Consider the following 24,762-nt stretch of genomic DNA (forward strand, 5'->3'; position numbering starts at 1 on the left):
ATCTACAAACTCTGGTGGCTAGTGGATAGGCTAGTGGATAGCAGACCTACAATCTCTGGTGGCTAGTGGCTAGCAGACCTACAATCTCTGGTGGCTAGTGGATAGCCGACCTACAATCTCTGGTGGCTAGTGGATAGCCGACCTACTATCTCTGGTGGCTAGTGGATAGCAGATCTACAAACTCTGGTGGCTAGTGGATAGCAGACCTACAATCTCTGGTGGCTAGTGGATAGACCTATAATATCTGGTGGCTAGTGGATAGCAGACCTACAATCTCTGGCGGCTAGTGGATAGCAGACCTCAAATGTGTGGGGGCTAGTGCATAGTGTAGCAGACCTCTAATCGCATCTGCACAGTGATACAGCGTCCATCATCATCATCAGTGTTTAGCAGACCAGCAAACTCCCCGCACTTCCATGATGAACTCAATGACCATCTCATGTTCGTTATTAGGAGGAAGGACCGCTGGGATCCATCAGTTACCTCCTATCTGACAGCTCCCGGAGATGATTTGTGCAGTGCGTCTGACAGAGAACTACGGTATTTCTGCAGTTTGCAATCTCTTACTATGGTACAAGGGCGTTGGGAGCTGCTAGCTGGACGTGACTGACGGCTCCAGTTCTCCTTCAGGATTATAGCATCAGGACCCGGCTTGCAGTGCACGTATACAGGCCTGTGACCATTTCCCTGATATATTGTACCCGCCAGTAAAAATAAAAATGTCCTCTCTATGATCACAATAACCACCCACTTATAATGGGGCAGATGTATGAAGCTCTGAAAGGTGATACGCTGGAGAGTGATAAAGTACCAACCAATCAGCTTGCAACTGTAGTTTTTCAAACACAGCCTGTAACATGACAGTTAGGAGCTGAGTGGCTGGTAGTTTATCACATTCTAGCGCTTAGTACATCTCCTTTATCTTTTTACATCTAAATCACTGCTTCCTTGAGCCTCAATCATATCTTTAATAAGGCATCAGGAGAAAAAGGGGGCAATGGTGTGATTTCATTTACTACTTCTGTAAATTTAAAAAGATTTTTAATAATTAAATTTTTTATTTTGTGTATATTATTATTTATTATTAGTAAATCACTGACATATTGTTACCCAGCTCTATACATTCAGGGGATTACGGCACAAACAAACATGAAAGAGAAGGTGAAGATGCCCTCTGCACCCTGGACCAGCCACCGCAGCCCCAGCACCTGTCACAGAGGAGTGAGCCAGTAGCAGGAGGCTTCCTGCTCCAGCCCATATCCCTAGAGAAGTAGGAGAGGCTGGGTCTCCAGCCCCCTCCTGTATAATAACGCATCATTATAACTAGAGATGTGCGCTGACCCTGTTGTTTTGGTTTTGGATTCATATTTGTGTTTTGATTTTGCAAAACCACCCTCAGGCATACTTGCCTAATCTCCCAAAATGACCGGAAAGCTTTCAAAAGTCGGCCACCCGGAAAAGTAGTCTAACCTCCCGTGCCGCCCGGACCCCCTGCGGTCCACCTCCATCCACTCACACCCCCCTCTGCGGCCTCCCACTTACAGAGCATAAGTGGGCGGGCCACTGTGGCAGACGACGCGATTGGCGGTAAATCGCATCATCGTAGCCCCGCCAGCAGCTATACGATGCATGTTTTCTCAGCACTGTACAGCAAGGGGTGGAGCCACAATGGCGCAATTGTGCAGCCACACATCCTGCACCATCCACTTTCCTGTTCACTACGCCCCTTTTCTACCAACCTGGCTGCCACCTCCTGGAGGAGGTGGCATGAAAAACGGTTTGTATGCCCTCAAGTGTTTTGGATCTGGGTTTTGTTTTGTTTTTTAATGAAAAAATAAAATAAAAACTTTTTCAAATCAGCTAAAATTATGTGATTTTTTGCAATCCAAAACCCAAAATTCAGATTTAAAATCCGAATTGCAAATTGCGGGAAGATCAGCACCACAAATCAGATCTGTACGGATCTCCTCAGGAGGAGATCAGAACCGCCACTCGGATCTGTATGGATCCACCAAATTCGGGTGGATTCCGGTTTCTGGAGAACCGAACCGAGCCCTTCTGCTCCACGGGAGGTTTCTGTCCTCCCTGAGCTCGCCTTATGACACCTGCGTTAATTATAACACGTCATGCCCCCTGAATTTGCCATTCGGCAAACATAGGTAAGAGTATGGCACCAGGTAAATTGCTATAACTGACCGGTGCTATGCCAAGCAGGCTCTAATCCTCGCAGCTTCTCCCATTAGCGTTTGCTAAATTTTGTGCCATCACACGCCAGCCCCTAGACAAGCACCTGCCAGTGAATCTAGGTGTAATTGGCGTCACAAGAAAAAAAAAAAAAAAAAAAACATTTACACATTTTTTTTCTCTCATTCATAAATGACCCAAAAATTCCTGGGAAATTAAAGTTTTGCGTGCAATGAAAAAGGGACAAACCTTAACTATAATGAAATTCAAATTGCAAACAAGTGAAATTGCATATTGCAGTTCCAATCTTGCCCTGATGGGGACGCTAATGTCTCATTACAGAGCAGGGTCTTGCAGGCCTCCAATTTACAGTAAATAGATTAAGCTGCGTTCTTAAGGGACGAAGTGGACATAATTATCCAGATAATTAAAGAATTATCAGGCGGACATTTTCCAGCTGCCTTGGGGGGTAAATCAGTTATGAAGATACACAGATGATTATTTTTTTTTTTGCAAATATGGATTTTTAACCTATTGTCTCTTAATCTTTTATCTCTGTAGAATTTAGTACTTAAGTAATAATCGTTAGACGCGATTGCAGAATACAATCCCTATGAAATGGTCGGGAAACTGAAATTAAATACTTATTAACCACTGTGCTTTGCAATTGCATCTTCAGCTGTACCGTTATAATGGGATTATCTCCGGCTGTAATTTCTTATTTCCCATTTGATAGGCTTTAAATAGCCGCTCATATTGTGCCAGGACGTCCCTGGCCCGGGGAGGAAATCATTAGTACACCTAACAAATCATAGACGAGATTATAATTCCACTGTATATTAAAATCTCTCTTCTCGGTGAATAAAATTCAATGTTTGAGCAGTTTCCATTATTGGTTTGGAATTTGTCAGAGTTTGGTCATTAACGAAAATGACAAATCAATCAAAAAAGTGACTTCACAGGGAACTATACTATGGGCCGTATTCAATTTGAAGCGAAAAGCCGTTTTCACGTGTTTTTGGCGAAAACTTTTCACTGATGACGTCATTTTCGCCTGTTTGGGTTTTACTCCCTATTCAATTTGGAAGACTTTTCGCCTAGGCGTAAAGTCAATGCAATGTAATAGGCGGAAAAGTTTTGCCTATGAATAACAGGCGGAAAAAAGTGCAGAATTGGGGTTTTGGGGTGCAATGTTGCAGGAACCCCCGTGCAGCCTTCAGACAGTCCCCCAAAGGTAAACTGTGTCAAAACATGTTAAAAAAACAAACAAACAAACAAACACTTAAGGACACCCAAAAAATTACTTTGAATTTGGGGTGGAGAAAAAAATGTTGGGGGACAAAGTTAAAAACTAGCGAACTAGACTCTGGGGGGTCCCCAAGTATGCCCCAAGTGTTTCTTTTTTATTGCAGGGGCTTGAGGCAGGTGGATTTTTCACAATTTTTTAAACTTAAGTTTAGCAACTTTAAAATATGCTGACCCCCATTTACAAGTACCCCAAATTTGCTGGGATAAATTATTTTCTGCCAAAAAAAACCCCTGAATACTATTCTGCACCACGTATAGAAAAACGCTATTTAGCAGCTATTGAGCCCATTTAAAAACACCAAATACCTTCAGCAAGCCAAATCGGGGGGTACCATAGCTAACCCCCATGTCAGAGCATCTTTTGGGGGGTGTCAGGCTGATTTCCCCAAATCTGACAGTACTTTCGCCTGTTCAAGTTTCGCCGGGTCCCGTTTTTCGCGTACTTCCATAGTGAATACGGGGTGTATCTGTCACGCCCGTGATACTTTTCCGCCTACAAAAGACGCGATGTAGGCGAAAACTCTGGGAGGCGGAAAAGTATCGCAGATCCGCTGTAATTGAATACGGCTCTTAATATGATAATTTTTTATAAAACATAAAAAGTTTGATGACATGATAAAGAAAAGTGGTGTTAAAACTCTCTCTATTTTGAGCGATTTCTGCGACAAGTGGACTTTTGTCCCAAAAATACAGATATTCCAGAAAGCGCCACACTAATCTGTCTTTTCCTCCATGTGATTTATGTGAACTGGGGTTACTGTGTGGCATAATGTGTGCTGATGGCACTAGAATGTGTGAATACCATACCTCCCAACTGTCCTGCTTTCGGTGGGACGGTCCTGATTTTTAAGGACTGTCCTGTTGTCTCACCCTCAGGCCACTGTGTCCTTCCCGCAGGAAGGAAAAGGCGCGAGAGAGCACCGTCGCGCCTGCTCTGCATGCAGGATATTGCATCTGTTCACAGAGCGGGGAGAGCTTGGTACCTCCGGAAGTGGGTATGCCCCCCAAAGTGATGAAAACAGGGGCGTGCCATGAGACCATCCCCTTCTCACGAAACAACATATTTGCAATGGAGTGAGCATGCCCTTGTTGGGCTTACATTACAAGGGCACAATCCCACCACATTGCGCTCTTCCTAGCGCAGGCAGGAGTAAGTGATTTAGGGGTCTATTTACTAAGCCTTGGATGGAGATAATGTACCAACCAATCAGTTCCTAACTGTCATTTTTCAAACAGCCTGTGACATGGCAGTTAGGAGCCGATTGGCGGGTACTTTGTCTCTGTTCACTTCATCGCCATCCACGGCTTAGTAAAGAAACCCCAGAATAACGTATGGACTGATCTCTTTCCTCGCTGTTATTTGCATGTTATGATTGTTGTCTAAGCTGACATGACACCATTACACTTCAGTCATGAGAGACTGATACTGCGGATAAGTACCGGCTATCATGTGTGCCGCCCTTAGTGATGAGTGCTTTACTGACGTACAATGGAAATCTCTGGAGTTCCCTCAGAAATGAGCTTCCAGTTATGTTATCTGTCTGTCAGCACAAGTCTGTGATACACAGCAGCCGGCAGCTCAGAGCAGAGCCCTTCAATAATAAACAATAATTACTGAGATCAATGATAGCTGTGTCATGAATCCTGGCAGCTACCTACTATAGTATCACCCTCCTGGCGAGGAGACCACTGCAATGCTAGAACTGTGACCTAGGGACGGTCCAAAGCCAGCCCAAATAATACTTGTACATACACAGGATTCTCCTCATATACCCAATACCCTGACCTGGTGCAGAGCATAGTCTCAGTACCCAGACATGGTGCAGAGCATAGTCTCAGTACCCTCACCTGGTGCAGAGCATAGTCTCAGTACCCAGACATGGTGCAGGGCATATTCCATTTCCTACCAGTAGTCTGGCCTGATGCAGAGCAGGATTCCAGCAGTCTGAAATGGTGCAGAGCATGCTTCCAGTAGTCTCCCCTGGTGCAGAGCATGCTTCCAGTAGTCTCACCCTGGTGCAGAGCATACTCCCCAGTAGTCTCACCCTGGTGCAGAGCATACTCCCCAGTAGTCTCACCCTGGTGCAGAGCATACTCCCCAGTAGTCTCACCCTGGTGCAGAGCATACTCCCCAGTAGTCTCACCCTGGTGCAGAGCATACTCCCCAGTAGTCTCACCCTGGTGCAGAGCATACTCCCCAGTAGTCTCACCCTGGTGCAGAGCATACTCCCCAGTAGTCTCACCCTGGTGCAGAGCATACTCCCCAGTAGTCTCACCCTGGTGCAGAGCATACTCCCCAGTAGTCTCACCCTGGTGCAGAGCATACTCCCCAGTAGTCTCACCCTGGTGCAGAGCATACTCCCCAGTAGTCTCACCCTGGTGCAGAGCATACTCCCCAGTAGTCTCACCCTGGTGCAGAGCATACTCCCCAGTAGTCTCACCCTGGTGCAGAGCATACTCCCCAGTAGTCTCACCCTGGTGCAGAGCATACTCCCCAGTAGTCTCACCCTGGTGCAGAGCATACTCCCCAGTAGTCTCACCCTGGTGCAGAGCATACTCCCCAGTAGTCTCACCCTGGTGCAGAGCATACTCCCCAGTAGTCTCACCCTGGTGCAGAGCATACTCCCCAGTAGTCTCACCCTGGTGCAGAGCATACTCCCCAGTAGTCTCACCCTGGTGCAGAGCATACTCCCCAGTAGTCTCACCCTGGTGCAGAGCATACTCCCCAGTAGTCTCACCCTGGTGCAGAGCATACTCCCCAGTAGTCTCACCCTGGTGCAGAGCATACTCCCCAGTAGTCTCACCCTGGTGCAGAGCATACTCCCCAGTAGTCTCACCCTGGTGCAGAGCATACTCCCCAGTAGTCTCACCCTGGTGCAGAGCATACTCCCCAGTAGTCTCACCCTGGTGCAGAGCATACTCCCCAGTAGTCTCACCCTGGTGCAGAGCATACTCCCCAGTAGTCTCACCCTGGTGCAGAGCATACTCCCCAGTAGTCTCACCCTGGTGCAGAGCATACTCCCCAGTAGTCTCACCCTGGTGCAGAGCATACTCCCCAGTAGTCTCACCCTGGTGCAGAGCATACTCCCCAGTAGTCTCACCCTGGTGCAGAGCATACTCCCCAGTAGTCTCACCCTGGTGCAGAGCATACTCCCCAGTAGTCTCACCCTGGTGCAGAGCATACTCCCCAGTAGTCTCACCCTGGTGCAGAGCATACTCCCCAGTAGTCTCACCCTGGTGCAGAGCATACTCCCCAGTAGTCTCACCCTGGTGCAGAGCATACTCCCCAGTAGTCTCACCCTGGTGCAGAGCATACTCCCCAGTAGTCTCACCCTGGTGCAGAGCATACTCCCCAGTAGTCTCACCCTGGTGCAGAGCATACTCCCCAGTAGTCTCACCCTGGTGCAGAGCATACTCCCCAGTAGTCTCACCCTGGTGCAGAGCATACTCCCCAGTAGTCTCACCCTGGTGCAGAGCATACTCCCCAGTAGTCTCACCCTGGTGCAGAGCATACTCCCCAGTAGTCTCACCCTGGTGCAGAGCATACTCCCCAGTAGTCTCACCCTGGTGCAGAGCATACTCCCCAGTAGTCTCACCCTGGTGCAGAGCATACTCCCCAGTAGTCTCACCCTGGTGCAGAGCATACTCCCCAGTAGTCTCACCCTGGTGCAGAGCATACTCCCCAGTAGTCTCACCCTGGTGCAGAGCATACTCCCCAGTAGTCTCACCCTGGTGCAGAGCATACTCCCCAGTAGTCTCACCCTGGTGCAGAGCATACTCCCCAGTAGTCTCACCCTGGTGCAGAGCATACTCCCCAGTAGTCTCACCCTGGTGCAGAGCATACTCCCCAGTAGTCTCACCCTGGTGCAGAGCATACTCCCCAGTAGTCTCACCCTGGTGCAGAGCATACTCCCCAGTAGTCTCACCCTGGTGCAGAGCATACTCCCCAGTAGTCTCACCCTGGTGCAGAGCATACTCCCCAGTAGTCTCACCCTGGTGCAGAGCATACTCCCCAGTAGTCTCACCCTGGTGCAGAGCATACTCCCCAGTAGTCTCACCCTGGTGCAGAGCATACTCCCCAGTAGTCTCACCCTGGTGCAGAGCATACTCCCCAGTAGTCTCACCCTGGTGCAGAGCATACTCCCCAGTAGTCTCACCCTGGTGCAGAGCATACTCCCCAGTAGTCTCACCCTGGTGCAGAGCATACTCCCCAGTAGTCTCACCCTGGTGCAGAGCATACTCCCCAGTAGTCTCACCCTGGTGCAGAGCATACTCCCCAGTAGTCTCACCCTGGTGCAGAGCATACTCCCCAGTAGTCTCACCCTGGTGCAGAGCATACTCCCCAGTAGTCTCACCCTGGTGCAGAGCATACTCCCCAGTAGTCTCACCCTGGTGCAGAGCATACTCCCCAGTAGTCTCACCCTGGTGCAGAGCATACTCCCCAGTAGTCTCACCCTGGTGCAGAGCATACTCCCCAGTAGTCTCACCCTGGTGCAGAGCATACTCCCCAGTAGTCTCACCCTGGTGCAGAGCATACTCCCCAGTAGTCTCACCCTGGTGCAGAGCATACTCCCCAGTAGTCTCACCCTGGTGCAGAGCATACTCCCCAGTAGTCTCACCCTGGTGCAGAGCATACTCCCCAGTAGTCTCACCCTGGTGCAGAGCATACTCCCCAGTAGTCTCACCCTGGTGCAGAGCATACTCCCCAGTAGTCTCACCCTGGTGCAGAGCATACTCCCCAGTAGTCTCACCCTGGTGCAGAGCATACTCCCCAGTAGTCTCACCCTGGTGCAGAGCATACTCCCCAGTAGTCTCACCCTGGTGCAGAGCATACTCCCCAGTAGTCTCACCCTGGTGCAGAGCATACTCCCCAGTAGTCTCACCCTGGTGCAGAGCATACTCCCCAGTAGTCTCACCCTGGTGCAGAGCATACTCCCCAGTAGTCTCACCCTGGTGCAGAGCATACTCCCCAGTAGTCTCACCCTGGTGCAGAGCATACTCCCCAGTAGTCTCACCCTGGTGCAGAGCATACTCCCCAGTAGTCTCACCCTGGTGCAGAGCATACTCCCCAGTAGTCTCACCCTGGTGCAGAGCATACTCCCCAGTAGTCTCACCCTGGTGCAGAGCATACTCCCCAGTAGTCTCACCCTGGTGCAGAGCATACTCCCCAGTAGTCTCACCCTGGTGCAGAGCATACTCCCCAGTAGTCTCACCCTGGTGCAGAGCATACTCCCCAGTAGTCTCACCCTGGTGCAGAGCATACTCCCCAGTAGTCTCACCCTGGTGCAGAGCATACTCCCCAGTAGTCTCACCCTGGTGCAGAGCATACTCCCCAGTAGTCTCACCCTGGTGCAGAGCATACTCCCCAGTAGTCTCACCCTGGTGCAGAGCATACTCCCCAGTAGTCTCACCCTGGTGCAGAGCATACTCCCCAGTAGTCTCACCCTGGTGCAGAGCATACTCCCCAGTAGTCTCACCCTGGTGCAGAGCATACTCCCCAGTAGTCTCACCCTGGTGCAGAGCATACTCCCCAGTAGTCTCACCCTGGTGCAGAGCATACTCCCCAGTAGTCTCACCCTGGTGCAGAGCATACTCCCCAGTAGTCTCACCCTGGTGCAGAGCATACTCCCCAGTAGTCTCACCCTGGTGCAGAGCATACTCCCCAGTAGTCTCACCCTGGTGCAGAGCATACTCCCCAGTAGTCTCACCCTGGTGCAGAGCATACTCCCCAGTAGTCTCACCCTGGTGCAGAGCATACTCCCCAGTAGTCTCACCCTGGTGCAGAGCATACTCCCCAGTAGTCTCACCCTGGTGCAGAGCATACTCCCCAGTAGTCTCACCCTGATGCAGAGCATACTCCCCAGTAGTCTCACCCTGGTGCAGAGCATACTCCCCAGTAGTCTCACCCTGATGCAGAGCATATTCCCAGCAGAGCAGGCCTCCAGAATACTACTGTAACTGAATAAACTGCGCTTGTTTTCCAGTGTTTCCTTTGAAGCTGACCTTCTGTAGATGTGTACGCGCTGCATCAGGGTCAGCGATTCCGAGTAACAGCACAACTTTGTCAAACATTAGCCGTTTCCTCTTATTATGGCACAAATTCAGGTTTAGAGATAAAATGTGACCGTGTGGTGTTAGTTGTGTCTGCCTCATTAGCTGGTACACATGAGGCACTGTTAGTAAATATGACTTCATTACTTAATAGCTTATTATGTGGACAGCTTAGTGACCAGGGGATTATCACGCCTCATGGTCAGGTTCAGTGTTGTGGAAATTTGGCAGCTTCGCTGGGAAAACATTTCCTATGTGCCAGTGAGAGACCGGTCCCCGAAACCTGCACCTTATCTCCAAGCTGTGTACACCTGGCAGCCATGGCCAGTCTACCATAGGTTGCCTAAGGCGCCATAATGTTACGGGGCTCGTCGACTGCGATGAAGCACTATTTACCAAAGCTTAGATTTTTTTTATCCGGGCTCCGTTAGGCCATTGTAACCTATGGGCCTGATTCAGCAAGGATCGCAAGTGCCAAAACGCACACACCCGGCCGATTGTCGCCATCTGCGCATGCATCACAGTGCGCTAACGCCAACCAGCCAGTGTGATCGGAACTGCGATCGCAGTGACTACACAGACCCATTGCAGAGTGATTGACAAGAAGTACCGTTTTTGACGGGAGGGTGGTCATAGAAACGCAGGCGTGCCAGTGCGTTTATACGCTGTTACAGGGGCGTGCAGAAATTAGCCACAGCGTCGATCTATGCAGCCTGAGCTCTAACTGCGTACAGGAAGTTTAGCCATTTCTGGGTAAGGTCTGACCTGCCTTAATTGTGCGTGAGGCTCCGGTGGTACTTGATGGTACCGATGTTTTACGCAGACTTGAAAGGTATTACGGATGTGAGTAAAGGGAAGTGGGCGCCTTTACGTTGTGCTGTGGCGGCACGGCGATCGCAGTCATTTACATAATTTCGCAGCAGAACTGTGTACACGCTTGTTGCCATGATTGCATCACCTTTCCTTGCTGAATCAGGCCCTATATCCGAGCATATGTAGCTGTTCACTTGGGTCCAAACCGAGAATGAAATAGATTGCGTAAGCGATCACTGACTTTTTACCCTTCGTTTCTGTGGATTATTTTCACCAAGTCACCGCTATGTGCGTCAGTAAAGACCAGGGCCGGCTCCAGGGGGTCAGAGCACCCTGTGCCAGCTCTGTTAACTGCGTCCTTTAGTGCCGCGAGTGACCGAAAATGGGGGCGTGGCCTAATTCCATAGGCCCACAATGTGACATTATTTGGAGGCGTGCCGTGCAGGCACACCTCCAAATGACATCAGGCTGGGGGAGAGCCCGGCACTCTGTCACTAGCTGGGCTTCCCCCAGCCATCTTCAGGCACTGAATGGATGCCACGCACATGCGTGCAACATCCATTCAGCTACTCCAGGAGCCGGCACCGCCCGCGGGCCACTTCGGCCCACGGGTGGAACAGCGGTACAGTAATGTCCCGCTGAAATCGGAATCTTGGGGAGGGGTGCGCCCTCTATGGCTTGGCGCCTCTGTTCGACCGCACTAGTCGAACACCCCTAGAGCCGACCCCGGTAAAGACTGTTACTTTACTGGGGGTTGGGGGGGTTATGTAAATAGCTTAATATATTAATACGAGACTAAGGGCCTGATTCAGCAAGGATCAAAATTGCAAAGCTGCATGCAAGCTATAGATCTATGATATAAGCACGCAGGCTATAGATATATGCACACAGGCTATAGATATATGATATTTGCATGCAGGCTATAGATGTATGCACGCAGGCTATAGATATTTGCATGCTGGCAGCTTTGCAATTGCGATCCTTGCAATAATGCAAATGCAGCAGAAGGTGCATGACACCCCTGCTGCCTTTGCGATCCCAGCACCGCAATGGAGGTCGCAGGCTGGGATTACCATCGCGACCATCGGTGGTCGATGGTCACAATGGTGGATGGCGCCAGGCGGCCAGACAGCCGAGTAAGCCTCAGCTTACTCAGGCTGGCCAGTTTGCGAGCCCAGAAGACTGCGTATGGCAGAGGCATTCAAGGGCTTGCGTGAGATTGAGCAGGACCCATTCTGCACACTCACAGATGGGGTCCTGTGCATGCGCAGATTCCCGATAATCTGGAATCTGCATTCAGTAGTGCACTTGCGTGAATCAGGCCCTAAGCAGCGTGTTACATATCGGTCACTCTCATATTTCTACACATATTCCCTGAATGTGACTTTATAGATGTAGCCCTGCACGTGCACCCCTGCAGCTTTGACCAAAGACATGATTTTATTTTTTTGGATTCCGTGGTTCCAACAAAGAGTTTATAGCATCTGGGCAAAGTTTTATTTTTTTGCAGCCACTGTTGCGTGTATACAATTTACAGAGCTGAGCAGCCCACGGACCAGCCCTCAGGGATGGCTCACAGGGCATGTTCTCCAGGTCTCCTCACAGAGCATCAAGATAAATAATTAGCTCCATATGTGAATCTTTTATGAGTCATTCAGTAATGACTACACTTGTGCTCCACCTAGAAGATATTGAAAACATGAACAGTTTGCGGTCCCTGAGGACTGGGTTGGAGAAACATTACAGTATTAGAAGCCCTGATTATTTCTTACACGTGTTTATGAAACACTTTTTGATTGGAAGTAGAAATAAACACCAGTGTGATTATCCAATCCCAAGTCTCGGTGGTCCCTTCATATTACGGTCTGACACGGATTGCGACAGCTAATATAACACCTGTGATAATAAGCCTCTTCCCCACACTCAGTGCTGCTAATGTTATGTTATGTCTGAAGTTCCATGGTTACAAACGTGGGATCTGGTCAGGTACAAGGTTTCTCAGTACCCTAGGCAAAACTTCAGAGCTTCCTGACCCAGCCTAACCTTAGGCATCCTCAGCATATCAACATTTCATGCGACAGCTCCAATGTCAACATTGCGAACATATCAACATTCTGAGGATATCAACATTTTGCCTGTCGACAGTTTGAACCAGGTCGACATTCTAACCGGATACCCCTAATGTTTTGGTGTAAAAAGCAGAGCTATATGGGATTCCTATAGTGCAGTGATCCCCCATAAGATCAATGAATCCCCTGGGAATTCTACAAAGTGCAACAGTGTGTGCTGGGGAAATAACCAGCATATAGTGTGTGCTGGGGAAATAACCAGCATATAGTGTGTGCTGGGGAAATAACCAGCATATAGTGTGTGCTGGGGAAATAACCAGCATATAGTGTGTGCTGGGGAAATAACCAGCATATAGTGTGTGCTGGGGAAATAACCAGCATATAGTGTGTGCTGGGGAAATAACCAGCATATAGTGTGTGATGGGGAAATAACCAGCATATAGTGTGTGATGGGGAAATAACCAGCATATAGTGTGTGTTGGGGAAATAACCAGCATATAGTGTGTGATGGGGAAATAACCAGCATATAGTGTGTGCTGGGGAAATAACCAGCATATAGTGTGTGATGGGGAAATAACCAGCATATAGTGTGTGATGGGGAAATAACCAGCATATAGTGTGTGATGGGGAAATAACCAGCATATAGTGTGTGATGGGGAAATAACCAGCATATAGTGTGTGTTGGGGAAATAACCAGCATATAGTGTGTGCTGGGGAAATAACCAGCATATAGTGTGTGATGGGGAAATAACCAGCATATAGTGTGTGATGGGGAAATAACCAGCATATAGTGTGTGATGGGGAAATAACCAGCATATAGTGTGTGTTGGGGAAATAACCAGCATATAGTGTGTGTTGGGGAAATAACCAGCATACAGTGTGTGATGGGGAAATAACCAGCATATAGTGTGTGTTGGGGAAATAACCAGCATACAGTGTGTGATGGGGAAATAACCAGCATACAGTGTACCTGTTTCAGGATAATATGATAGATGCGCAGCTTCTCATAGTATCAGGGAACAATGTAAGAGACACATCATAAGAAACTGTCTATCTTAATAAACCTCCTTTGCCTCCACCAGTCTCTGCCTCTGTAACACAATGACCCACCTGCTGCTGGAGCTGGGAGTCTGTGCAATGATTACGGCTGTCACTGGCCGGGCGGAATCTTTGTATAGAGCACTGCTGAGCAGCACCGCGCACACCAGGGCCGGATTAAGCCTTTGGGGGGCATGGGATCCTTAGAGAGAGGGGCCTTCCCCACCTTGTCAGCACGCTCCCCTGGCCGTGCACTCCTCCTCCCGCACCTCCATGGGGCAAAAGCCCAGGTCCTACCTGCACTCTCACAGCGGGGGCAGACCTGCTACACAAATTATATATATATATAATACACACAGACCCTCCAACATGACCCATTCCATTAGGTACACAATGCTCTGCTCCTGGACTTCCCACCTAATGTATGATTGCAGCCACCTGTGGTGAAACACCTGTCTCATCAGTTACCTAGTTCAGCACAGGTGACAGCAATCATACATTAGGTGGGAAGTGCAGAAGCAGAGGGTTTTGTACCTAATGGAATGGGTCATGTTGGAGGGTAGGTATATACATGCATACATATATATTATACAGCAGCAGCTCCTGCCCTCTTACCTCAAGGGTGCTGCCGCTGCTGCAGTGCTGCTACTCTAGCCGTGGCGCAATGAATCTGGCAGGCGCCGGGACCAGCGCATAACCTCAGCTTCTGGGGACTGCATTGTGAAGCCCTGAGAAACCCTGTAGGGCTGCCCGGTAGGCAGAGCAGCGGCTTCCAATGGAAGCCGCTCTCTGCTAATCACAGCCCGGACTGGCAGTCCCAGGGGGAGGACTGTCCTGTGCATGACTGGCAGGTGAGCCTTCCAATGGGAAGCCACCTCCAGTCACAGTGTAGCCAGAGGAGGAATTTAACGGGGGTGCTGCAGCCTGTAGGTAAAATCCGCCACTGATCGCAGCCCCGATCAGCCAGTCTGTCACTGGTCAGTCCCATGATGCTGAGCACCAGAGGGGTCAGAGAGGAGCATGTGATCAGCTCCTCCAATCGGTGCTCAGCCCCGCTGAGCCCTGATGCATCTTGCCCTGATGGGATACCCTGACTCCTCTCAGCTCTGGTCTGTAGTGTAGTGTGATGGAGAGCTGCATGGACGGTCTCCCCCTGCTGTGCCAGTGTGCAGGCAGCGTAGCATCTACTGCACCCTCCTCTCCCCTTATTATTGTTTAATTAATAAAAGGCAGTGGGCGACTGGCGGGGGGGCCCTGGTAAATGGGGGCCCGGGGGTACTCGCACCCTGTGTACCCCCCTTAATCCAGCCCTGTCTCACACTGACATTGCGGGCAGGCAGCTCCTCACATCTCTGGCCACGTTTGGAGCTCATGCTCTAGATCAGGGGTCTTCAAACTTGGCCCTCCAGCTGCTGTGGAACTACACATCCCAGCATGCACTGCCACCTTTTTTATATAACAGCATGCTAAAACTATGTGCAGTGCATGCTGGGATGTGTAGTTCCACAGCATCTGGAGGGCCAAGTTTGAAGACCCCTGCTCTAGATGATCTGCCCGGCCTGCCCCCTGCACATCACTAAACAAGAGGCGGGCTACTCCGGCGGCTGGGGAGCGTGGGGCGGGGGCTGCATCACCACACGAGACTGTGTCAGACTATCAGTGCTGTTGTGACCGCTCACCAGACAGCACAGTGCAAAAGAGCGGGTATAGGGGCGGACGGGGATAGTAAGACCTGCGGCCATCGCTAGGGCCGTCTGAATGGAGGATGTCTCTTTCAGACATCCTTCATTTTTTTCTCAGCGCCAGCATGGCGCCCCCTCAGGTCCCGGCCCCCTTAGGCAGCTGCCTAATGGAAGCGCCGGCAATGGGGGGAATGTACTAAACACAAAAATGCGGTAAAACCCCTGAAAATCCCATTTTCTGGGGTTTTACTGCATACACCATATGTACAAAGCACTAGAAAGCGATGCATCCCAGAGCTTCATCCCAGTGGGTACCGCCATCTTCAGCCTATGGGATTCTTTTCGGGACGCTCTTCCTTAGAGGGATCCAATCGGATCCCTCCCATCACCCGCCCACGGTCTTCTGCGCATGCGCAAGAGGGCGCCAGAGGGACTTCAGGGTATTAAACTGTCGGGGGCACAGCAAAGGATAGCTCTTATCGGGAGAGCTGTCCTCTGCGATGTACACCGTATTTCTAGGTACATACCACGGTAATCAGCCGGGTTATGTACCCGAAGAGAGGCTGGATGTACCGCATTGCGGATACGATGCTTAGTACATCCCGCCCTTATGCTCCTAGGGGTTTATTTATTAATAGGACCCTTTCTATGTCATTAAGGTGTTTTATTTATCACCACAAAATTATTTATTGACGCAAAGAATTGACAACAATATTGGTGAGGCAGCTGAATGATACTCGGTTCACATGGCCTGGGGCGGCAAGGGTAACGGTTAACTTATTACTACACCAGGACCCTAGGGTAGGGTCTCCCTTGTCGTAAGCCCCGGAGAGCTTCTGGCTCTGTCAGAGCCGGAAGCTCTCCACTGACATCACTAGTGATGTCAGTGGGGCCTCCCCCAAACGGTAGGCGTTCCCATGGGAACGCCTCCGTTTGGGCTGCCACCCCCCCGGCCCGCCTTCCAAACGGGGCGAGCTGTCAATCAACATCGACAGCTCGCCCCCTTTGGATCGAGACCCGCTACGACCAGCGCTGTCGGTCGTAGCGGGTCTCACGCATGCGCACGATGGAGCCGGCTCCGTCGTGCGCATGCTCTGTGGGGGGCCATCGACCCGGTCCGAGCGCATCGGCGCTAACGACCGGGTCTGAATGACCCCCACAGTTCCACATGTAATAAAAAAAAAAAGTTTAAAAGTCGATAAAAATTATTGAAATATTTGAAAACATTTTCACATATAAAATGTGCTAATTTACTTGTTAAACAGGTTTCCAGCGAAAGGCGACACACCTATCCGTAGAAAGGGTCTTTCATTAGCAACACCCGTTGACGCTGGCGAGAGGGCTATTCGTCCCACGTCACGAACCGAAATTTTGAACTAGTGACTTTTTTGTATGAAAATATACAGTAAGAAATATTTCCACAATCCACCCAAACCAAAAAAAAAAAAATCTAATGACACATTAATGGAATTTGTACACTAATGACAGCAGCCAAGTTGCACAGACTGTTCCAGCCCAGGGACTGAGCAGAAAGGCGGTTAGCGGGTCACCGACACAGCTGTGCGGACAACGTAAATAAATCCCCTGCAACAGACTTGGCACCGTAGTAAAATAACAGAGCGTTTAATACGAGCAGAGCCAGTGGGGCAGTGTGCGTTGCTGTCATTAGTATTTGGTTATTTACCTAAGATGGAAGAGGAGACAGAGGTATGCTGAGCTAATGGCTTGGCACGAAATTTGATATTATTGTACTTTGCACCATGTTGATCTTTAAAGTGTGACAGGGTAATGAAAGCAATATTAGTGCCAATAAAATATTATATAGAGTGGACCTGTCACCTGCAGTACACAGAGATTAGGCAGCCACCTCTGGGCTAAAGCAATGCCTATGAGTCTGCAGCCTATCAATTCACAATACCTTGTGGTATTTTTCTTTTGCGCAAGAAGAAAGTTCCACAGGGTTACTGCATTTCCCTAAGAGTTAGAGAGTGATAGTCTATGTTCTAAGCCTTGGATGGAGATAAAGTACCAGCCAACCAGCTCCTAACTATCATTTTTCAATCACGGCCTGTCACATGGCAGTTAGGAGCTGATTGGCTGGTACTTTATCACTCTCCACTTTATCTCTCTTCAAGGCTTAGTACATAGACCCATTGTGCTGGACTGAGTCAACCCCATTAAGTCGGCGAGTCATTCGTATAAAGACGCAGTGACACATTTTCATGAATATTGGGGGGAGCATGTACATAACAGCAGCTTGAATTGTATAGCACCATATCCATGTTTGCATCCAGGTTATGGCGCATACGTCTCATTGTGGTCAGTTTCCGCTGTGTACACTGTCATGTTTTACTCCTGGTTTTTCAAACTAATACACCTTTTACACCAGAGCTAAAACCCGGGTTACTGCAGGGATAACCCGGGTAGCTCCTTGGTGTAAAAGGGGACAGGGTTGGATCGCCGGGTCGAGTGACCCGGCAATCCAACCCAGGTAACTTGCAGGGTTTAACACGAGAATGACTTGTGAAACCCTGCAGTGTAAACGATGTGATCCGGGTCACGGTGACCTGGATTGTGCCGAATGCCTGCCAATTGGCCGGCTTCAGTGGCACTTGGAGATGACATCATCTCCAAGCATCCACTTCAACGCCGGAAAAGCCGGGTCTCTGCAGATCCGGCTCCGGTGTGAACGGCGCAGGCTCGGGAATATCCTGGGTCGGCTCCGTGGAAATTCTGAGGCTGATCAGGTTTGGAACCCTGTCAGACCCGGAATTTCGGTATAAAAGCTGTATTACTTTCCAGTCCCAGCAGAATCCATTCATTGCCAAAGTACATACCAGTTATTTCATTCAACTCAGGTTATTGCAATTGGAAAGTCAGTAGAGCAGCAAGACATTATCACACGGCTGTAATATGGCAGAACAATGTATCAAATACAGACATCCATAATATATGTGCGTTTGTACCTTTTGGTCCATTCGCTACAAAATACCAAAACAGCAAAAGTGTGAATATGAGACAAAACATAGAATCCTTCCGACAGTCACACTAGTCTGCATTACGTGTGTGAGAGTTACGGAACCAGCCGACACATGTTTTATAACTTATCTCATATACATGTTTTATAACTTATCTCATATACTACTATAAGCGTGGTTGTATGTGACTGGTACAGCTGGTGCTATGGTCTGGCCTGTAGATTATACAGACACTCCAGTCCACAATAGTCCTTCACTGTTTTGCTTTTTAAGATGTTCCTCAGCAGATCCATATTATTTATTTGCATATTATTTTTCATCATATATCGTTGTCACCAAAGGTGGCGTGCATTATAATATATACTATAGAGCCCCATCCGTGGTACAGATTTACTTAGTAAACATGGTTCTGCAACCAGTTTCTGCATACAATAAGATATATGTATACAGCTCCAGCCTGGGCAGACAGTGAAATTGAGCCTCGAGATTTTCATCTGGAACCAATTTCTTGGTAATAACTGGCAGGGAGCACCAGCTAACTCCATCCTGCCCCTTCCTCGCAGCGCCACAACGCTGTTTATCCGGATTACTGGGAATTTCTACAGGACTGGTATAGGTTCACCGTCAGCAGCTAATGTGTGTTGTAGACTTCAACCCCAGTCCCTGACTAACTTCATGTGACATTATTTTGTTGCTAACCAGCCACTTGTTATATGAAGCATTCATGTACTCGCAGACAAAGGTTACTTTCAACTGAAACCTTTTACATGGCCTGTAAGACATATTGCAAAGTCGCCAACTTATTGCAGATACACCAGGAGATTGGGGCAGTTACAGCATGTGCCATGGGTGGTGTCTTATCTGGAAATTGCAGATTAATATTAACCCATTTATATCCAGGAGGCACAGATATATTTTCGAATCAGCTTAGATGCATATGTGTTCTGCGGCCTCTGGCAACACTATAACTCTGAACATCTTTGGAAGAAAATACTAAGGGCTGTAGTAGGCAACACTCATATAGCCTAATCTTGTTTTACAGTGTCTGAGCAGTCTGTGAATGCTATTTATGTTGCCTGAGGTTCTGCTTATTAGAGCAGTCTGCATCCTGATTTAAGCACCAGAGTCCATTGATAACAGAGGTTTGCAGACTGGGTGCGGTGACCTGCTGTGCGCTGGAGCACGCCCTGTAAAAGCAGAGCCTGCGCCAAATCCAGTTTGTCTACATATTTACCAGTTTTGTGGTTAATGAAAATTAAAGGGATGGATACCCAGGAGTTATTAGCACGCCTGTTACAACAAGCGGAATGATGAATACGGTGTGGAAACTCAGCTTCCTATGATTACTAATGTGCAAAACTAACAAATAGCAGTAATCCATAACAGCCAATCAGGTGTTTGATTTCATTGTCTTGACTAGGTAGGCCTCACATAATTTCTGATTGGTTGCTAAGGGTAACAGCATATTTGCACATCGTTAGGGAATAACAGCCAATGGTTGGATATTTGTAGCTACATGTAGTGTTGTGCAACCAACAAGATGTTTGATTGTGCCATTTAAATCTAACCAAACAGCTTTATGAAAACATGCCAATAGCAAAGCTGTCATGTGACCTGCTGCAGCCAACCAGGCATGTGCTTTCATTTTCTAAGCAGTGTGCTAGGAAAATGGCTGCTAGAATTTGGTTGCTATGGGTTACAGAGCTTTTTTTTTTTTTTACTGAGAATCAGTTTACAGAAGTCTCCCAGTGGGTGCACTGCACTCACTGACAGCAGCTGGGTACAAATTATACCATAGTTGCCATATGTCCCAAATTTCCAGAGACAGTCCCAGGTTTTAAACATATGCGCCTGGGCACCCCAGTCTTTCCAGTCTGACAAACTAGACAGAATTTGTCTTTCCCTATAAGGAGTACTGGATCATCCTCCTTATTAATGAATAGGATATTTAAAAACTAAAATTATGTAGCCATATTTAGTGAACATAGCATGACGCTGCTGCTTCTAGACGTAGACACCAGAGCCAGCGCTATAATTGACCAAACCTAGGTGGTTGCCTAGGGTGACAGAAGTCTGGTGCTTGGCTGTGACATAACAAAGCCTCCCAATCCCAATGTAACACTTATAACATGGAGGAGCGTCACCTGTTGGAAGCTGCTGACCGCTTCTCCTTCCTGTCAGCGACTGGTGCGGGCATAAAGCTTAGTGAAATTATGTCAATAATGGAAGGGGAGATGTATCAAACCTTTGAAGGGGAGATGTATCAGGCCTTGGAGAGAGATAACGTGGTGGAGTAGATGATAGCTATAATCTGAGTGGTGGCTATGAGCAACTTCTAAACTTTGGAGCTCATTCAGTGCCGCTAGCTGCTGGCGGCCGCTCGCTCTGAATGTGGACGTGGTTTTTTTTTTTTTTAGGTCTCTGGCCGCTCGCAAAGCTGTGGGTGATTATCGCGATGGTCTCCAGCGAGCGGGCTGGAGACCATCGCGATAATCGCGACCATCGACCTTTCGATGAGACCCTGGGGTAGGGTCTAGCCGCCACAAGGCCAAGTGGACTTCCTGCTCTAATAGAGCAGGAAGTCCACTACTGACATCAATAGTGATGTCAGTTGGACCGCCCAACAAATGCCAGGCGTTCCTAAGGGCAGCCACCCCCCCTACCCGCCCACAAGACGGGGCGAGCTGCCAATCAACATCGTCAGCTGCCCCGTCTTGTTGAGAGCCCCGTAGCGACTGAACTTCAGGCGTTCAGCGGGGCTCGCGCACACGCACACCGGACCCAGCGCATGCGCAGTGCGCAAACATCGGGGCGATTGCGAGCGGCCTTGAATCAGCTCCTTTATCTCTCTCAAAGGTTTGATTCATCTCCCCTCCAATGATTTAGATGCCCTCCAGGGAAAACTAGTCAGGGACTACTTTGGCCAATGGTAGCACCAGCAGCGGTTAGAATTAGAAGTTTGCAATAAGCACCCCCCCCAGCTGTTGTAGAACTACATATCCCAGCATGCCCTGCCACTATTTTGCTATTTGGTCATGCTAAAACTGTTGCAAGGCATGCTGGGATTTGTAGTTCAACAACAGCTAGAGGGTCGCTTATGGCACACCGCTAGCTGGTACTGCACAATGTGATACTGATAATAGACAGTACCACGCATCACTGGTGCTTGCCAGAGACATCTCTGCAGACACATCTGTAGTTATACCTCACTCCAGGGGTCATGTAGTCCTAATAGTGGTTATATAGCAAATACACACGTCTGCTCAGAGGGTCTCATCACAACAGTGTATCATTTGTTCTGCAAAGAGTGTTTAAGTTATTTTATTTTAAATTATAATTGGTTTTAGGAAAATCAACTTTCTTAGTAATGCACAATGAGCAATGTTGTACTCTGGCTGCAGGCACTCTGGGACTTGTAGTTCCACACCAGCTGGAAGAGCCACAGTCTGTCTAAGTTTTCTTTTAAGTGGCAGGGCTTGCTGGAACCTGTAGTTCCGCAACAGCTGGAGGAGGCACAGACTGCCTAAATTTGCTCTAGAACAGTTTATCGCAAAGCATACTGGGATTTGTAGTTCCACAACAGCTGGAGAGCCACAGTTTGAATAAGTCTGCTTTCAAGTGGCAGGGCTTGCTGGAACTTCTAGTCCCAGAATAGCTGAAGGAGGCAAAGTTTGCCTAAATCTGCTTTAGAACAGTTAATGGCAGAGCATACTGGGACTTGTAGTTCCACAACTGTTGGAGGAGCCACAGTTTGTCTAAAGTTGCTTTAGAATAGTTATAGCGGAGCATGCTGGAATTTGTAGTTTCACAACAGCTATTGAGACACTTATTGTCTACCCATTGTATTATAGTTATGTTTGGTATATATAATTAATATGCAGAGAAAACAAACAGCAATTTCCCAGCAGACATATATATAAATGTACAGTATCTGGGTATATCCCTAGTGTGAGAACACACTCACCCTCTGCATCCCAGCGCTGAGCTCCATCTCCCGTCCTCCCACCTTGTACAGCTCTTCTGTGTGAGCTACAGCAGGACAGACTGATCCAGGCAACTTTATCACTGAGCTGAAACTCCTCAGAAAACTCCGCCAGCCAATCCGCGGCCTCGGGAAGACGTACAACTAATAGGGCTGTGGGCTGTGTTATTCTGCTGCAGTAGGGAACACCCAGGCTGGGTGAGTGAGCCCAGGAATGCCTGATTCACACTGTCTGCATCCATCAGCCTCACTCATGGGCTGGTCAGCTTCCTGGACCACTTACACTTCTTCCTTTAAAGGAATTGGAATTACAACAATCTGTGGACCACACTGTGAAATGATCACTGGGATCTACCTGGTCAGTGCCAGCCAGATCCCTGGCATGTGCCACCAGATCCCGGTGATGTTATGTACAGTATATACCCTATAGAATGTAAGCCTGCGAGCAGGTCCCTCTTACTGTACCTCTCTATCTGTTATCCCCCAGTCCTCTTTTATTACTATTTTGTTCTCTATTGGAATTACCTGGCACTGTATACATTTATTATTATTATAATAATATAGAACAAGCCTGATACCGTTTCTGCTTGTGTGACGAATGTTTGCGACATACGTAATGAGTTGTTCATTTGCCACCTGCATTTACAAATGGGCCAATGAAAGAGTGAGAATATAATGTAGGCTGTAAACAGCGTGAGTACATATGCGTCAATGTAGATCATGATATAAATAAATATATATATATATATATATATATATATAAAATCACCGTTGGTCCGGCACTCCCAATAATAATAAACAACTGTGGTCGGTGCCCTCACTAAATATTAGATATACACGGAGAAAGGTGCGGGACTCACGACTCGAAAATAATACACAGACTGGAGTATAACGTCAACAACGCGTTACTGAAGACAGTGGCAAAAACTGAAACGTTGTTGACGTTATACTCCAGTCTGTGTATTATTTTCGAGTCGTGAGTGCCGCACCTTTCTCCGTGTATATATCATATATATATATATATACACATATATATATATATATATATATATATATATATAGTATCCCTATAGATTGAAAGCTTGCAAGCAGGGTCCTCTTACCTTATGTCTGTCTGTTACTACCCAGTTTTGTTCTATTAATGTTGTTTACAATTGTAAAGTGCAACAAAATATGCTGCGCTATAGAAGAGACTGTTCACAAAATAAATAATAATAAAGTATACAGTATATAAATTTAATATTGTTGTTTTTCTATAGCTCCACCTCCAGTAGCTCCACCCACAGCTTCTGAACCTATGTTTCCAGAAAAATAGCCATATATATATATATATATACTGTACAACAAATGATAACCGTCACTGGCCCAGGGGAAACGCATGTAATTGGCTGATTGTGGACACTCCATTAACACTAATTGGAGCTTTACCCATTGCTCAGGCGAAGGTGATGGTTTTGTGAGCGTATTTGAATTTTTTTGTGTGCATGAGATGAGGAGTGTCCTCCATTGTATGAGAGAGGATATTTTGGTATAATTGATGCATAATAGCGACTTTTTTTAATCATAAATTACGATAATTTTATGGCCCACTCTGCATCAGCCCCAAAGGGGTATATTTACTAAAGTGAGAGTTTTTAGAAGTGGAGATGTTGCCCATAGCAACCAATCATATTCTAGCTATTTTCTTCTAGAATGTGCTAGTTAAATGTTAAGTGGAATCTGATTGGTTACTATATGCAACATCTCCACTTCTAAAAACTCTCACCTAAGTAAATATACCCCAAAGTGTCTTAGGGCTCTAGTTATTACAATCCGCATTTTGAATGCAGATTGTAGTGTGATATTCACAGGGACTTACTAAAAATCCCTTACAGAGCTTGCAATAAAGCTCTGTCCCTGCGAATCCCCTCTTCAGCCTTATCACGGTATTTTCGCAAAAAATACCATGACAAGTGCCAGAACATGCGCCGACCGGCCGCCACTAAGCCCCGCCCCCGCTGCTAAGCCCTGCTCCCCGCAATTTCGACCCCTCCCCCTCTTTAATTAGTCTTACCCACGGTGATCGGTACTCCGGTGATGTCCTCCGTGGCTCCAGTCAGCTGACATCCCATTCTGCACTGGGACCTGATCAGGTGACGACTGGGCCCCAGTGTAGGATGGGAGACCAGCTGATCAGAGGGATGACATCACCGGATCCCCGATCTCCAGTCCCTGGACTCTGGTAAGATTTTTTATTTTACTAACTTTTTTTTTTTTTAGCAGAGATCAACTTGCGGTCTGTTTAGACCACACAGCTGATCACAGGGGCCGGCTATGGGCTCTGCTCTGCATGTTAGAGCGGAGCAGGAGTCCGGTAACCGGGGGAGTCCCTGGATAATGCCACCTCCAGGTGTCGTTATTATCACAGGGCTTTCCCCGGTATTTTTTCACAATTTATTTTTTAGTAACTTTGGCCAGATCACATTTCCCATTACAATTATGGGAAATGCGATTTGATTACTGAAATAAGTGATAATTAGGGGTTGGAGTAGAATTTTACGAATTGCCCTGTAGTAACTTTAGGTGATACTAAAATAATGTGAAGAGGGTGTGAAAACACAAAACACCCCTTTTCACTTTATTTTAGTAAAAATAATGTTAATTGCTCCTTCATCCAC

The 24,762-nt window shown here is 48.0% G+C and overlaps 1 protein-coding gene across 5 annotated transcripts in view; it reads right to left on the bottom strand.

Moving 5' to 3' along the window:
• The window catches only part of LMCD1 (LIM and cysteine rich domains 1), a 39,667-nt gene extending 17,514 nt beyond the window's left edge, over positions 1–22,153 (bottom strand). For 2 of the 5 annotated variants that reach the window (XM_088454620.1, XM_088454622.1), the window contains exon 1: positions 13,536–13,690. Coding sequence is in view for 1 of the 5 variants with exons in the window: in XM_088454619.1 (XP_088310745.1) it covers positions 22,088–22,114 (27 nt within the window). In the remaining 4 variants the exon portion in view is untranslated. Of the gene's footprint in view, positions 1–13,395; positions 13,489–13,535; positions 13,691–22,087 lie in introns of those variants that run through there. The other 3 variants (XM_088454619.1, XM_088454623.1, XM_088454621.1) reach the window with 3 other exon arrangements.
• Between the last annotated feature and the right edge of the window lie 2,609 nt (positions 22,154–24,762).

The sequence above is a fragment of the Taudactylus pleione genome, unplaced genomic scaffold, assembly GCF_031769625.1.
Source record: "Taudactylus pleione unplaced genomic scaffold, aTauple2 ptg000624l, whole genome shotgun sequence".
Classification (NCBI taxonomy): domain Eukaryota; kingdom Metazoa; phylum Chordata; class Amphibia; order Anura; family Myobatrachidae; genus Taudactylus; species Taudactylus pleione.